The sequence below is a fragment of the Amblyomma mixtum genome, chromosome 2 (assembly GCF_055824585.1).
Source record: "Amblyomma mixtum isolate Tamu chromosome 2, ASM5582458v1, whole genome shotgun sequence".
Taxonomy (NCBI): Eukaryota; Metazoa; Arthropoda; class Arachnida; order Ixodida; family Ixodidae; genus Amblyomma; species Amblyomma mixtum.
In genome coordinates this window covers 56,538,574-56,555,618 of record NC_143013.1, presented here as the reverse complement: position 1 = coordinate 56,555,618, position 17,045 = coordinate 56,538,574, and the positions used below count along the sequence as shown (strand labels likewise).

The following is a 17,045-nucleotide window of genomic DNA, read 5'->3' as shown; positions in this document are numbered from 1 at the left end:
CCACCCTCTCTATCCATCACCACCTGGCTCGACTGGCTTGGCGCTGAAGGGGAAGAACAGCGGCTTCTGGTCGCCCAGGCGGTCGACATGCTCGACCTATAAATTATGGTCGAATAAAAGTCTTTTACTACTACTACTAAAGTTTCAGAGATTGTATGTTTCAATATGACGATTTTTCTTATACAGTCCCGTGCAGCTGGGCAGCACTGCTGCCTCCTTTATTTAGAAATAAAAAATAAATAGTTAAATATATGCTCGCTTTTGAAAATAGCAGTGCTGCAAAGTTTATTTGCGCCACAGAAGCCGCTAGAGCAGTGCTGAAATTCCTTCTAAAAGGTAGGAGTCGCTTAAATGCTGCATAATAATGTGCATGACATTACCTCAGTTATTGAGTCATGTTTTTTCTGCAACAAAAAGCTCGACACACTAACGCCGTGATGCAGGTAATGCTAGTCTCTTTCGACAAGTAACGGACACGAGTATTTGGAGCATAGTTTTCACATTTCTTGGTAATAATCTAACCAGGCGAAATCTTCAAACAACAGTTCCATCAGAGAAACCAAGTGGCATGGAGCACGCTAGTATTTAGCACAGCAGATAACATTATTTTACGGTTTATTTGCATAGCGAAATAGAATTCTACCTGACAGGTCACAAACTGCTCGTAGAGAAGTGACATCGGCACCACCTGCACCAGTTGTTAATAGCCTGCGCGGTAGCCACAGTAGGAAGCTTGGAAATGGGCGCAAATCGCGTCCATTCTCGCGTCCAAATCGCGTCTCTTTTCGGGGTTCTTCTCCAGGGTCAGACAAGAAATGACAGAGCTGAGCTCGCAGAAGTAACTTGGCTCGGAAAGACGCGCTAACGTTTCCGAAACCAAAGATACCCAGAAATTACAATCCAAGGCTGAGCTACCAGCCTTCGTGACTTGCTCATGGTGGCCGTGGAGGTACACGTACCCGAAGTACATGCATAACCCCAGATGCCGTCAATAAACCATCCTTACGTGCTGTGGCCACCCTCAGCCCTGTAACTGAAATAAGTACCCAACGACATTTCACGAAAGTTCATGATATGTGCGGCTATTTCCCTGCTGTCGCTGCAGTACATCTCCCGCTATTTTATAACTGAGCCTATATTTTTCTTCTCTAAATTTTCAAACACCACTGTCGCTGCTGTGATTGAAATAGCGTTTGGTTTAAGCCTTCTTCTTATTCTCAGGCATAACCTATAGCCCCCATCTAACAAGTCTTTGATCTCCATATGAGGCGTATTCGTAATTTGCTGTTTAGAAACAGAGAGTTTATGACGAATGCAGTACGTTCCACAGGTAATAATATCTGGGAAATGAGTGTGTCGGGGCCGGTGTTTCCTGCTTTTGCCTTGTGTAGGAACAAACATATAGCAGTGAAAAAGTTTGGGGAAGCTGGTGCGGATTCATTATAGTGGTAGGAAACAACGCAAACTTGAGAAAACCTGAAAGAAAGAGGAAGACAACGCACGCTGGCTTCTGACTGAAGGCTTTTTGAAGACTAAGGAATCATTGCAGTAAAGGACATCAAGTCTGCGCACAGCCCACCCGTGTGGTTAAGGAATTGTCCCACTTGGATAGGCGGCTACCCTTTCCTCCTGACGAGTGCAGTATTTATTGATGTAATGATCACGTTCGCATTTTAAACGCGCACCCAGATTAGCTATATGAAGTACAATGTTCTTTTTTTGTCTCTCGTAACAAAGACATCATTTTTTGCCCAGTCGCTGTCTGCTGATGGTGACGATGAATTTCAGCTGGCAATTTTTCGACGCCGAGGCAGCTATGCAAAATGTTCAATCGACATCTGCGAAGTATAAAGATTATCATAACATACCCGATGAACACGTAAAAAAATTATCTGCCAGGGATTGGGAAAGCTATAAAACAACGGCGGGAAATACATAATTCTTGTGTTAATAATAGCTGGCATAGAAAAATTAGTAGTGGCCATTGGTTGGGGCTCAGGAAAAATGCTATTAGCTGTGCTACAGATAACTCTACACGTGCTTTCTCTGGTTCGCATTATAGACTGCTACGTGAATTTTACGTGTGGGTGCAAACTAGAATTTGTTGTATGCTCTCGAGCACATATACAGTGCTAAAAGGCATGTTTTTCTTTATTGTGATTGTAAGCAATTTCGGATGAAGCCGTTATTTCCCCAACCTATCTCGTGTACTATTTGTAAAACTTGAGATCTGTTCTCGCTATTTCTCGCCATTTGATTAGCACCCCCAGATTCTCATATATATTTTGGGAAAAAATTAGTTTTTTATGCAAGTGAAAACGGTAACGTGTTTCTGTGAACGCTTTCTTTGCTACACGAGTGTGGCATTCACATGTTTCCGTTGGTTTCTGTGTATGTATTCATTCGCATTTCACTTGAACGTACAGTTCCGTGTCAGAGCGTCGTGTGCTGTTTCTTGCTCTTTTCGCTTCTTTCCTGGCGTGATTCGTCTACTTTCAGCTGTTTTCAACCCCTACGTGCATGTGTTGCATCACAGCCTATAATAATTTATGATGTAAGGAAATAGCACGAAGGAAACACGAAAAACGGACAGGACGACGAAGACAAGCGCTAACACGTAGCTGAGGTTTATTGCTGAACTTAAGCAATTTATACACGGCATCATCAAAAACATGAAACAAACACGTTCCTCTCGGGACCCTAGTCAAAGGTTAAAAAGGAACCCGCAGTTTACCGGCAACATAATTATAATTTAGAGAATCTAGTGAGCTTCGTAAAAAAGGCGCAAGGCGTGCAGTCAGCAGTGTTCTTCACTGCAAAGACTTACAAAGTTGGCGCTCCATTCTGGCCTGTTGTTTCTGAGCGTCATACAAGACAGCACGAAGTGGCCCATTACCTGCAGTAAGATCTCACGTCGGTGGATGTGCAGGACGCTTTTATCACCCGTACTTGGGCACTGTGGACTACCATCTGAGGAACAGGTACCCGGATCAGTGTGGTGTTGTTAGTGTAAATGTCGATTACTTGTATTGCTCCATACTCCATGATGAGCTAATCAAAATCGTTCAGCTGTTCATAACGAGTGATAATAATGAAATCGCTTGTATGGCCAGGTGCGGTGTTTCAGTAGAGTAAATTCGTTGAGAGTTGGTTTTGGGGGAAAGGGGAAAGGGAAGAGCCCGCGAAATAAATATTGTGCACCATAAGTAGTTCACCTTTAAAACGCATGACTGTGCTTTTGGATACGGTTTAACTTTTTTGCCGGAACAATAAAGAAGTTACTCAGCTGCTCCTGCACTCTGAATAGATTTTAAGGCACTTACAGTACGCTGATGCAACCAGGCTGTATTAATTAAATGTGAACACGCCTTACTGCTTCTCCGACTGCCACCTTACTGAAGTTGTATGAAATTTAAGCGCTGTGGCCCTGTGAACAATCTAGATATCGTCGCCAAGTGAATTTTGCATTATTTTATCGCAACATGCAATTTCATCAAATAATTGCCACTCATAAATCGCCATCAAATAAATAGCCTTGCTTTTAACAGCGAGAAGCAAAACCAAGCGCATACTGTGGCACAACTGGGCAAGACAGTTCAAACATGGTGCCGTAGTCATCGAAATGCCTCCCTCTCTGACGTTCGGGTTGTAACGAAACTCTTACATGCCTATTTTGCTGTGGTTTGTGTTTTTTCCGAGAAACGCAACAACTTCCATCTACGCCAGGGCAACAAACAATGATTTTTAATTCGATTCAAATATTTACACGAGGTCTGCCGCGGCACCAGGAATGCTAATGGCTGCCGCCACCTAAATCTATAGATAAAAGCTAATTTATCCTCAGATCCGGATATTGAGTACGAAATACCTAGAAGAATAAATTGAGGTGGGGTGCTTTTGATAGGTTCTCTTGTGGAAAGAAAAATGTGGAAAGAAAAATGATAGGCGTAAGGTTAAGAGATTGGAAGTGGCCAGAGTGGATGAGGGAACAAGCGCGGGTTAATGAAATCCTAGTCAAAATCAAGAGCAAGAAATGGGCCTAGGTAGGGAATCTAAGGGGAAAAAAAGGCAACCCATCGTATTTAATAATAACTGAGTGGATTCCAAGAGAAGGTAAGCGTTGCAAGGGGCGGCAGAAAGTTAGGTGGGTGAAGAGATAAAGAAGTTTGTGTGGATAAGGTGGCCGCAACTGCAAAACCGGAGAGGGTTAATTGGAAAGCCATGGGAGAGGCCGTCCCCCTGCAGTTGGAGTAATCAGGCTGATGATGACCTAGCTAATTGCTATTGTTCGTGTAAATATGGTCCTATGCGGTCGCCGTTTGGCGATGCAAATATTGTTTTATTTGGCAGCCGCGTTCTCGAAGTCAGCTGCAACGCTTCTTGGTGAACCAAGAGAGCGGCCCAACATTACATATTACGAAACACGAGTGATATAGTCGGGCATGGGACGACACTGAAAGAAATACTTACTGTGCTCGCTGCTGAAGATAACGAACAATTCTGAGAGAAAAGTTTCACGTTTTTACAGAATTCAAAGAAATTTATACAGTTCTGACGCCAACCGCAGCACTTAGCGCCCAGAGTTTCACGCCCTCCAGTGGCCTGTTTTCTTGTAGACTCCACTTCTCGACCGCCCAATCGTCTCTTCTGAGAAACTTTCAGCCACCCCGTCCAACAAGCACCCCAGATGAACCGCAAAAATGACATTATAATCCTTGTCATCACAAAATTTTAGGAAAAACGCGAGGGGTGCACAGTTGCTATTCAAAGAAGACTGACTGTGTGAAGTTGCATTTTGGTGAACATTCCGTGTTTTCTGCCGGTGATCAGTATGCGTGGGCCGCGAACCGGCACGCAGCGGCATTTACCATTCTTGGCCACGAAGGGATTGCAACTTTTCGCATTTTTCATGTTAAAGTTATTGCTTTGTTAATTAATAAAATCAAATGTCTCTTCTCTAAGCCCGGTACAAATTTGTAGGTAAGAATTTTTGTATGAACTTTTATAGTTTTGATTGCAAATATTTTTATTGGTTGCATGGCCCCTCTGCCCCTCCATTGGCAGAGTATAAGCAACGGCTGCCTGCCCATCATCCCTTTTTCAGAATCTTCTGCGGATACCCTTGGTTCTTTGTACGGTTTACTGTCCATGTGAGCCAAAAATAAATCGTAAGAGAGAGTCATTGTTAGAGAATAACGGTCTTTATTTTGTTTGGCGAGCAGTCCAAAAGCTCAACGACCTAGGCAACAGAACAAGCACTCCCGCTATAGTTGTCCTTGTTATCAGAATTCCGTCTCGTGCAAATTTGTGCGCAGCTGAAAGCTTTACCTTATAAAGTTCCTTCGAGACGCAGCAGTAGTACGCTTTAGAACGTTTTCCCTGAAGGCGCCCGGAATGTTTCCTGGTGGATAGTAAAAGGATACAATATACCACGTGCCATCTTGTGCCCTCGCGACGCCAGTGCCAATATTCTGGCTTGCCTTCCATACCACCTGTGTGAAACGACGTGTGTGATCGTTGAAGTCGCCGTGGTCGAAGTCAAACTGATCCACTTCACTGTACCACTCGTCCACAACGCCCTTCCCTATCGAAGTAAAGACGGCTATTCATTATCTTGCGAACCATGGCAATTACGTAGTAAATAATGTGTGCAAGAAAACAACAAGGACAAAACAATGGAAATAATTAAGACTTGCTATAGGCCGATAACGTGATGCCGTAAGGAGGAGGTCTGTGACATGTTTTATACACACACAGCTGATATCCCTATAAAACACGATTTGATGAGGTAAAATAAAGATTTAGAGATTTTATCTTTCAGTAGCAGTATTGTCCGTTTAAGATATCTTGCCGGGGCATTACTGTTGCTTCGAATACTCGCAAATAACAAGTAAATAATAAATAGAATGCTCTCGTTTGTCAACACCAGTGCACCACTTTGTTGTTTGGGGCATATAAGCCGCTAGGGCAGTACTCAGATACCTTCTAAAAGGTAGGAGCGGTTTGCAGGATGCACCATGACTTGTACGAGATTACCGCAGTTATTGGTTCATGCCTTGGTTCTAATGCAAAGAACAGCACTCTAATGCCATTACCCCGATAATGTTAGACTCTTTCGAGAACTATCGAACGAAAGCATTTCGAGTAGATTTTTCAAACTTTTTGGTAGCAACAGGATAGACAACATTATAATCGAACAACAGGAAACTGTTCATGACTAACACCGCACAAATTACAGAGCAGTGTACACAGCTAGAATCAAGTGTTCAGTGCGTTGTAATTATTCAAAAACAAGGCGCTAACATTAAGCCTACTGTAAGGCACTTTTTAGGGCTGACCATCTGACCCTAACTTTTTGATTGGACTAATTTACATTCGCATAAGTATCAAATTTGGCTTCACCACTTTCCGTCTCGTTGCCGTCAGATAGGTAGATGTTCTCTCCATACTTGGTCTTTCCGGTTTCCTCGTATTCTTCTATCTGCGCTATGTGCTCGGCCCATGCTTGTGCGTAGCGATTCAACTGCAAGTATATGAAGGAGCATCTCCTGCATCACTTCGCAGTGAATTCACTTTCAGAACTTCACCCACAAAATATCAAAGCTGGCTGCTGTGTACGACGACGAAGTCTCAATTTTAGATGTTTGTAAAAATGTTATGAAGGATGTGCCGTAGAGAAATTTTCTTACATCGAAACAGTAAGCAGCACAGAAAGGACTTGGTTCTGCTGCTTCCACGTACAGCTTTTTGTTTATGTAAAGCACATAGTAAATGAATAAAGGGTAAATTCATCGGCTCGCGTTATGTTATCAGCATTGCAGTGGTAAGAAGCGGACACAATGCATCAGATGACAAGGAGAAGGACAGCCGTAACCAAAAAGCTTAGAATTCTTCGCTACAGAATCGCAACCTACAAGATAATACGTCTGTAAAATTTCTGCTGTGATCTGTTTGGCCCTCCAACCCGTTTTAGAGAAGCAAACTGCAGGCAGCTACGTCGCCGCGTGGTTGTGCTACGGAACTGCGCATGACTAAACTGTTACTCGCGAAGAGTAGTGTGTCATGCTCGTGATAGTGGTGGGCAGGGTAGGCTAGAAAAGAACCGTGAACCTAGAGGTTTGCTTCTCACTCGTGTATCATCATCATTATCAGCCTGATTACGCCCAGGGGAGGGTACATTAAAACATTGTGTAAACGGTGAAAGGCAACTTTATACAGTAATAAACAATTATATACTCTGAAAGAACTGTTAATACCTTTTCGAAATGTAATGCTATCTGAAATATTTGCGATGTCGTGGGGAAGGTGATTCCAGCTGACACAAGTTTCGGGTATAAATGAGTTATGAAAACATTTTGTGTGACAAGATGGGATTCAAACTTTATGACGGTGACCAATGCGAGCTGATACGTAACATGGTCTTGATAGCAGCTTTTCTGCGGCTATTTACCCTCTATCGTTGCTATATATCTCGCGTTATTTCATATTAGAACCGAGAGTTTTCTCTTACTACATTTTGGAACACCACAGTCGCTGTTTTGCTTTTCCACAAACCGGAAAATAGCATACGGTTTATGCGTGCTTTTTCTCCTTTTCTGGTGCATATAATAGCGCGCATCTCACGAGTATAATGGTATTGTATTGTTCATAAAGAGAGAGTGCCTGTCGAATGAACTCTAGTGCGCTGTTAATATCTTGGAGATGATTTTCTCACGATGGGTATTTCCTCTTTTTGCTCCGCCTAGGCATACGTAGCTAGGCAGAAGGTTGGGATAATTGGTGCATATTTATGAGAGTCCTTGAAAAGAACGCAAACTTGAAAAACGTAAAAGAAAGAAGAAGAAAACGCACGCGCCAGCTTGCACCTGAATGCTTTATGAAAAGGCGAAGGAATAATGGCAAATCGACCCACCTAGAGCTGCGCACGTCCCACCCACGTGAAAAAAAGGATTTTACTTATACAAGCCAGTCCCCTTTCCTACCCTGCCGAGTGCTGTATTTACTCCTGCAAAGAGACCGTCCGTATCGTGGATGCATCCATAGTGGCTATCAAAAGATAGTGTTCCTTTCTCTCATAAAGGAGGCACGCCTTATTAATTTCGCCCGCTGTATGCTGATGACGACGGCCAATTCCGGAAGATACCCGTTTTCAACGCTAAGGCCGCTGTGCGAACTGAAAACAACCTGTGTCAAATGTCAAGACTATTCTACCACAACATAAAGGACGAACACCAGTTTTGCTGAAAAACCCATAACATAAAGCCCGGTCCCGAAGGTTTTAAGGATCTGGCACAGCAAAAATAGCAGTCACTTCTGGTTGGGCTTCAGGCTGAATGCTGTGAGATGCGGTAGAGACAACTGTACTGATGCTCTCTCTGGACAGCATTATGGACCGCTACGCAAGATTTGAGTTGGGGTGTACATTAGAATTTCTTGTCTATGCTCTTCAGTGGGATACTGTGCTGAAAGGTCCGTTTTGTTTTATTGTGATTGCGAGCAGTATTTGATGAACCCGTTATGGCCCAAACATATCTCGTGTACCATTTCTGCAACTTGAAATCTTCTCTCACTATTGTTCTCGATCTAATTAATGTTCCCGAAACTTTCGCATATAGTTTGACAAAAAAAAAATACGTGCATTATGCGAGTAAAAACGAAAGCGTTTTTTTTTAGTCTTCTCTGTGACACTAGTGTGACTTTTGCAGGTTTAAGAGGATTTCTGTGTATGTATTCCTGCCCCTTTCAATTGAACTTTCAGTTCTGTATGAGCTCGCCATGTGTTGTGTTCTCTCTCTATTTCTGTCAATACGTGATTCATCGAGTTTCAGCTGTTTTAAACACTGTGAGTATATACTGTCTGGAAGCCTGCAGTACTAACAACATAACGTGGACTGCTGCCTCTTGACCAAATTGCCATACATTATGTCAATTTCATCAGTTACATAATTTAAATTGAAAGAACCTCCTGACAAGACCCAGTCAGGAGGTTTAGCACCTCCTTTTGTCTTGCCTCGTGGGCAATACCTGTATGTTTCCCGAAGGAGAAATAAACAAAAAAAAAGCGAATTACGACATGTCAGCAGCGTCTGATTCGGCAATAACATGACTGCCGTAGTGACCCTGGGGTGAACTGCAGTGCGAAAGTGGGGTTCAAAAAAGGAAAGATGCAGCAGCAGGCTCATAATTAATAAAGACCACCGTCTGAAAGACGCTGAAGTAAGGAACGTTAGCTGTTTGGTTTACTAGAATTGTAATGAATGAGCGAGATGTGCTATTTTCTAGTTGCTGCCAGAGATGGCGCTGTGATCTCAGGGTGCTAGCAGACTCCATGAAATCTCGAAACGTGGTAATATCTAACGCTTTTAAAAGTAATCAAAGGGCGAGCCTGAAAGGGAGCGGCGAAAGTTGGGTGGTTTTCGGTGATGCAGTGGCTGCAGCTGGAAAAGGATAGGGTTTATTCCGGAGACATGGGAGAGGCCTTTGCCCTGCAGTGGGTGTAGTCCGGCTGATGAAGACGATCAGTCAAAACGAATAACCACATGTCAGCAGTGTCTGATTCGGAAGTGACATGGCCCCCGGAGCGACTCAGGGGTGAACTGCATATTAATTCCTAGCCTGCTGCTTTACCTTCTCTGTTTCGAACCTCAGTCTAGCAATACAGTTCACTCCGGAATCACTCCGGAGGTCATGTCACTGCCGAATCAGACACTGCTGACTTGTCGTTATTGCCTTTCACTTCCCAATGAAATTATGTAAAGTTACACCAGTAGTGGTTTCACCGAGCGTTGAGTAAAGTTTCAATGCGCACAATCAGCAATAAGTAGTGCGCATAAAACGTCTGCATCACGAAATACCTCAACCCTGAAAAATCTTGGACACCATGCGGTGCGAAGATGTTATAGGAAAGGCGGGCGTCAGAAAGAATATTATTTATGAATAACAAGTTAGAGTTCACTGTGCGAGGTTCAGAAATATACGGTAAATCCTATTCTGTCGGAAGGAGACTGCAAATTATATACTGCACAGCTTAACCAATATACTGTAAAGTACTTAACTAGCCTTTGGGATATATTGTAATTTGTTTACCCGGGCAATAATGAAATAATGAAATCACTGAGAGCTGCTACCTAACTTCACTTCAGTCATTAGGCACTTCCGGTATTCTGACGCAAACACGCTCTCCCAGTTATACAAACATTCCTAAATTGTTTTTGAGACTGCCACAGGACTGAGGTTGCATGCAGCTTATGCAACCTGGCCCTATGAACATTGTAGACACTTTATCCAAAAGACTTCGAGCGTCCATGAAATACCTTTCGCTTTTTTTGGGGGGTGGGGGTGGGGAGGGGCGGGAACCAGACATAAGCGACTCATGTTCGCTTGAAAAGTAACAGTTTAACATCAAAAGATGAAGTCATTCTTTAAGCACACGTGCGTGCTGAGATGGGTACTACAACCACATTTATTTTTTTTTTCTGGTATACTGCGGACATCCTTCCGTAACGCATTGTCTTACTCAGTGTCCTCGACACAGTGACTGTATCTGCGCCAGTTGGGTGTGCTTCTTGTGGTTGCAGAGCTATTACATAAAGTATAAAGATAGTCATTCATGAAAAAGACAAGGAGGAAGTGGCAGGTATTAAAAATACTGCCTCTTCCGCTGATGCAAACACACCTCTTCTTTTTCTACCAAGTCAGCGACGCCGTGCAGCCGCCGATAATAGTTGTGGCGACTCAATACTTCTTGCTGAAGAGTCCGCTGAGTTTCCGTGAATTCGCCTTCAAATGACTTGTATTCACTTGGGATGCCACTGTCCTACGGAAAGTGCAAACCATGTAAACCATTGTATGACGTGGCCTTCACTTATATAGAGTTATTTATGAGCAGTTGATACCACTACAACCGTTTATAGAGCACTCCTTCGGGACCTTTTAATACCATGAGGGCTGCCAACGAGTGTGTTGGTTTCTTGCAGTATCCACCCAGCGAAATAGGCTGGTTGTTTACCTGGCGCGCCCTCAAAAAGAAAATTCTAGCTTTTATACGGTCCATCTACATTTCTCGTAATACCGTATAAACGCGTATATGAGCCGCACCCGTGTATGGGCCGCACCCCGTTTTCCCGATGGAAATGTTTAAAAAAAAATAAATCCGTGTAAGGGCCGCATCCGAACTTTCCATGACCCAGGCGGGAATAGCTTTCTAAATGCACGCGCCGTGGCCTCCGCGATCGGCTCCGGCTACGAACAACGGGGCGCTCGATCGCGGAGGCCAAGCACGCGCACATGAGCTTCCAAAAACCGTCCATGGATGGCGCCCGAGCCCGCAGCCATCATCATCGTCAATTTTTTTCAATTTCTTCGGCAGCATCTCGTGGCCGTCGCAGTGATAAAGCTGCGCACAGCATCATGGGACATTGAATGAGGCGCCAGGTGGCAGATGCATGCCATCAATTTGTATAGTTACAGAATCATGCTCGGTATGCTTCACGTAAATTAGAGAAAAAAGCACACCAAATTACAGCGGGTCAAACCAGCACCCACTGCATTCAAACCCAGCGAGAATGCGCTCGGGACGCTGCACGAAAACTCGTTACGTGTCATGGTCCTCGTGTGTACTAACTGATTTTTACGATCATAGAGCACTGACTGCGACCCTTCTACAACATAACAAGCACAATCGTCGTATCGAATGCGTTTCGACGTGCTTGCGTTAATCATTTCACGCACAAGCAAGTGCTACTCGCCGTAGCTTTGGGTTAGAGAGATTGAAACAGTTTATTCGACACTGTGGTCTGAGGGACTGCATGCCTCGAAACAAAAAAACTAAAATCAAAAAGCGACCGCAGTCGCCAAAGACAATAAACACTGCACATGCGGGAAGCCCGCCAAAGTTCTCACACACAGTCTTGGAGTATTTAGAAAAAATTTTATTTACACATGTACGAGTACAAATGCCAAGGTTACCAGATACACTGACATTTATAAGAAGACATAACACTAAGCATTTAAGGCGAACCAATTAAAGAGGCACCATAAACATCTTTAAGTAACTAGCAGGAATTGTTTGGGGGCGATGTAAAACAGGATAGCATACCTATTGACAGGAGAGTGAAAAGGCAATAATTTAACACTGAAAAAAAAAAAAGACAGCGCCAGTTTGGCCTGAAACCCAGAACAAAACTGTCATTGGTTACAGAAGTGAATGGGCATGACCATTGCCGGAGAAACTCCTCTTCACCCAAGAAAAAGAATTCCTTGGCAAAAAACTGATAGCTCCCCTCGGAGACGGCCGAGAATTGGCCACACAGCGCGGCGTCGAAAGCCATCTGCGACCGCAGCGCATCGACTGCGCCAATAAACTGAAAAGACCCGCAACAATTGACAGGTGAAGAAAACGGGAGACGAAGCATGAAAAGCGCTGCACACTGAATCCCGCATGAAGCGCGTGCCAAAAGACACGCGCTACCACGCAGGTGTCTGAAGCTTGGCGACTAGATTCCGGGAGCGAGCAATTCGGACAGGTACTGGAGCCTAACACATCCCACCGCTCTAACCGATCACAAGTAGGGAGTACTGCCCAGATAAGTTTCCAGACAAAGTCGCGTAGATGGTCTGGGAGAGGCGTCGACGTTAAGCGCGCCAACTGAACGCGGCGCATAGGTGAGCGGCAAACTGTTTAGTGCTGCGAGCTAATTTAATACTGCTCTCAGGGTCAGTATGAGCACACCAAATCGAACAGCACAGACTGAAACCAATTTGACAAGGACTGAAGAGATCATTTGCAGAAATGAAATACATGATACGACGAAGCTGGACCCGTTTCATCAATTTCACTAAATTCGATGGTAATAAAATCCGGCGAAAGAGATTCGTTGAACAAAATTTTAATCATAGACGTAGTGACCTCATCGGGGACAGGAGCCGCTGGGGATAGACGCAGAACAATTTGCGGAAGCTCAGGCATAGTTACCTTAATGAAATAACTTGAGATGCATGTGAATGTAGCTGGAGAACGAAGTGCAGATGTAAATCGACGTTCTAGGCCACACGCAATTCCCTCTAATGACTTGGCGATGTCAGCAGGGGGCTGAACGAGGGGTTCAATGTTGACATTCGGAGGAATCACTTTCCTGCTCCTCATGACATTAAACAAAGCCCGTTTATTTCCTGATTGGAAAAAAAATCATAATGACTTGTAATATATTCCTCGTTCGCACGGTAGACAGTGCGATTGAATGTTGCTGCGACATACTTATAATTCAACTAATTTTTTGGGAACTGATTTATGAGAAGTCTCTTCCAGGCTGCTTTCCGTCCTCTATAGGCCCGCGTGCACTCAGCATTCTAGCAATTATTGGCGATTGCACCCGTTGTTCCAGTGACAATGAACTCAAACTTTTGCCTTGCACGTTCCAACACTGAGCATAGACGTGTAGCTTTGCATTCGGAACTTGTCTCGGTGCCTCGGTCTAAATTAATTGTGAGAGCGGATTTTAGGGTGTCTTTAAAGCGACCGTAGTTTGTGAAGGAGCGCTGCTGTCGTTCGGAAAGAGTTAATTTACACGCAAGCTTGAAACTAATCGGTAGATGATCACTGTTGCACAGTCAACAGGCGCCCAAGACGTATCCTGGGGAGGAAAAAGTAAAGTCTAAGGCAGAGCGTCACTGACCACGTACAAATGTAGGGATTCCTGATTTGTTGCAGACAATGTTGTCGCAAACCCGATCAAATAGTTTAGAGCGGAAGCAATCTGTTTTAAACTCCCACGTCACGTGGTGCGAATGAAATCCTCAACTAATAAAACCTGAGGTCGGCTACTAGACAGAGTGAGTCAAGGGGCCGGGTGTCATGCACACATGAAGGCAAATGTGGTTTAGCAACAGTAAAGCGCTGCTGACCTGGGATATTGAAATCAACCGCATCCTTAAAAGAAATGTATGCACTGTGGCAAACTGGCCGGAATTCCACGCGGCAAGCCAGATGTCCCGCGCAAGTGCGCGAAGCCTGCCCGCTGCGTCTGATCTCGAAATGGGGATCGACACAAAATCGCCATCGTAGCGAGCAGTTCGCGCGACCTTATCCGGGCGGTGATTGCCTGCTATGCCGCTGTGCCCCGGTAGCCACTGGTATATAATTTCATGTCCTTTGTTGATGGCGGAGTAATGTAATTGTCGAATTTCTGTGACCAGTTGGTTGTTCATGGTCTCCACAGAGAAGAGCAGCTTGTAAGCCTTCGAGGGCAGCTTTGGAATCGGTGAAAATAGACCACCGCTGAGGGTGCTGCTGACTGATGTGTTCAATGGTGACACGCAGAGTGGTGAGTTCTGCACCCGTCGAAGAAGTGTGGTGAGCTATTCTAACTCTAATTTCTGTAGTCATTGCGGGGATGACCACGGAGCCAGGAGAAGTGATAGGGTTCACTGAGCCGTCGGTGTAAACGTGCACCCGGTTTTCATGGTGCTCATGAAAATATTCAAGAGTGACTTATTTTAGTTGTATCAGCAATAAGTCATCTTTTTCCTGATGCCAGGTGTCGAAAGCAGCACACGGGGACTGTGCCGGCTGCAGATGAGAGGCCCTGAATCGTTAAGGTCTGAATCGAGAGTCGAAACCTCGGACTAAGCCCTTGAAACACGCCAGATAAGGCGGTATGAGTGCGCGCACTGGGCGGTTGGCGAAGGAGGTACACTTCAAGAGGTCGGCGACACAATCCTTGTCCGGTGACCTGCACAATATCCCACCCCTGCCGAACTGCACAAACATATATCATCCGCATGTAGTGAGGCGATGTAGTCTGAAGGGCCGCCTGTACTGCCTACGGGATCGCGCCTCCATCTGAAGGAACTAAAGCCACAGCAATGCTGGTTACTCCACTGAGAAAAAAGACATCAATGGGGAGCGGGTTCCTGAGGAAGAGAGGAAGACCAAGGGAGAACCCCTGGCCGGGAGAAGAGGTAGACATAAGCCGTCGTCCCGCGCTCAATCACCCTTTAACAGGAGCAGGCAGAGAAAACAAGAAAGAGAAATTTGGCAAGCTAGCACAACATCGCCAGGTACTTAACCTCTACCCCGCAGCAGGACCAAACGACATGGCGACGTGGCAGATGGTCACTTTTCGTCTGTCCAGTAAGTTTCGGGCTCAGTTTCAGGCTCTAATCCTCAGTGTAGAAGAGGATGGCGACGGCACCAGTTAAACATCATGAAATGATGATGATGATGATGATGATGTCCTCCGGCTTAATGGCACATACCCATGGCGGTGGATTGACCAGGGTGCATAGCGGATACAAACGCACTCTTGGCTCCCGTTCAAGCGACGACGAAGAAGACGCGACGGTGGCCTCCGGTCCTGCTCATGCGTGGTGAAAGTCTCGTGAATGACGAGGTTGACTGAAGAAGCTAAGTACGGCAAGCTGCTTTCATCACCGTCAACCTCAGCTATGCCGGCGTCCCTGCTCAAAACCGCAACGCTGGCCGCGGGCTGCAGCGAGGGCACCAAGAGCGCTTGTTCTCAGCATCGGAGATATGCAGGATCACAGCGGGCTCGGCTTCCGTAGCGATAGGGATGCTCGGAGAGGCTGAGGCCGTCGCAGCAAGTACTTTTACTTTCCGCTCGCTTGGTGCGGTACTGCACACATCAACAGCAGACACCAATTCCTCCACACAGTGACGCTGAGACGCAGCGGAAGCACCGGTAACGGCACGGTGTCGGAAACGCCGGGATCCTTGACGGCTTCAAATGCTGCCTGCGCGGCCTGCAGGGGCACTGGTCGGGCCGCAGCCTCGAATACGAGGGCATGATAGGTGGTGGTGGTGAAAACATTTATTAAGAAGGGCCAGGAGGTATGTTTCGATCAGCCCCCAAGGGACCGATCCTTACAAACACTAGCTGGAGGTCTCTAGTATGGGACCCCAGTGGCGGTGGCCGCCGCCCGGGCGCGCCCGACTAAGGCTTGTTGGGCCTGTAAGTCGTGGCAGCCGAGCAGGGCCGCCTCCCAGTCCTTCCGGGTGGGGTTGGGGATGGGGGCAATAGCCGGGTTGGAGGGGCAGGCCCACACCATGTGGTAGGTGTCAGAAGACACCGCACTAAAGTGCGGGCAGGTGCCGTTAAAGGAGGTGTCAAAATGTTTTAGTGCTGCCGGGCGCAGAAATGTATTGGCGAGAAGGCGGAGAAGGAGCCGCTCATTCGCCTTCTCATGCCTTTACATGGGTTAGGGTAAAGGCGGTGACTGTCTTGATAATAGGTTGTAACATCTTTGAAGATATAGATCGGATAAGGATGGCGTTCCTGATCGGGTAGGGAGGAGAAAACAGCCCGGTGAGAGAGCGCGCAGGCGGCTGCGTCTGATGCCCTGTTTCCTCCCAAGCCCTGATGAGCAGGGGCGCATATAAGGTAACGGTGTGCGGGGTTCGTGTCCCCTATGCAATTTTGGTACATTCGAAAGGCTAGGAAGTGAGTGCAGCCTTGTTCGACGTTCCGACAGGCCCCTCGCGAGTCTGTGATTATGTATTTTGAATCGGAATGTGAGGCTGCGAGAGCAATCGCGACCTCTCCTGTTTGTGTTGAACTGCGGGCTCTGAAGGCGAGGCCGTTAACTGTGTAGCTGTTCTGAACTACCGCCACCATGTACCATCCCCCGTGGTGAGGACCGGAGGCTTCCGCATAGTATACACCTGTTTTGCTGCCATAATGTCGGGCTTGGACTTCCGCTTGTTCCACGCGCCGACCATTATGGTCTTCGTGTGACATGTTGGCTGGAAGAGGCAGCACGTGGAGGGCATGTCTCCACAGTTCTGGGATGTGAAACCTGTCTTCAATGGGAGTGGAGTGTTGGATATGCAGTCGAGCAAGAAGGTGGCGACCCGACTCCGTCAGCGACAAGCGCGTGTACTGGTTTGTAAGGTGGGCCTCCCGGAGCTCCCGGAAAGTATTCACCCCAAGGGCCATAAGCCGGCTGTTTGAAGCAGTGATGGGGAGGTCAAGGGCACGCTTAATAATTTTACGAAGGATGACCTCAAGCGCATCCTCCTCTTGTTTCTA

At 46.0% G+C, this 17,045-nt stretch overlaps 1 protein-coding gene across 1 annotated transcript; it reads right to left on the bottom strand.

Annotated features, from left to right (window-relative positions):
• Positions 1-5,324: 5,324 nt before the first annotated feature.
• LOC149359405 (Golgi-associated plant pathogenesis-related protein 1-like) lies at positions 5,325-16,735 on the bottom strand. Its single transcript, XM_089567670.1, has 5 exons — positions 16,636-16,735; positions 15,301-15,353; positions 10,676-10,816; positions 6,403-6,523; positions 5,325-5,584 (listed from the first exon to the last, which is right to left on the bottom strand). The coding sequence occupies exons 1-5, from the start codon at positions 16,733-16,735 to the stop codon at positions 5,325-5,327; spliced, it is 675 nt and encodes a 224-aa protein (XP_089423796.1).
• Between the last annotated feature and the right edge of the window lie 310 nt (positions 16,736-17,045).

What these genes read in the sequence shown, in the direction of transcription:
- LOC149359405 (XM_089567670.1), bottom strand. Translation starts at nt 16,735, where the DNA reads ATGGTCGGCGCGTGGAACAAGCGGAAGTCCAAGCCCGACATTATGGCA. An exon ending in CGCTTGAACGGGAGCCAAGA is followed by an intron (nt 10,817 to 15,300) that starts GTGCGTTTGTAT and finishes CACTTTCCGTAG; the next exon opens with GACAGTGGCATCCCAAGTGA. An exon ending in CGGCAACGAGACGGAAAGTG is followed by an intron (nt 5,585 to 6,402) that starts GTGAAGCCAAAT and finishes TTACTTCGATAG; the next exon opens with GGAAGGGCGTTGTGGACGAG.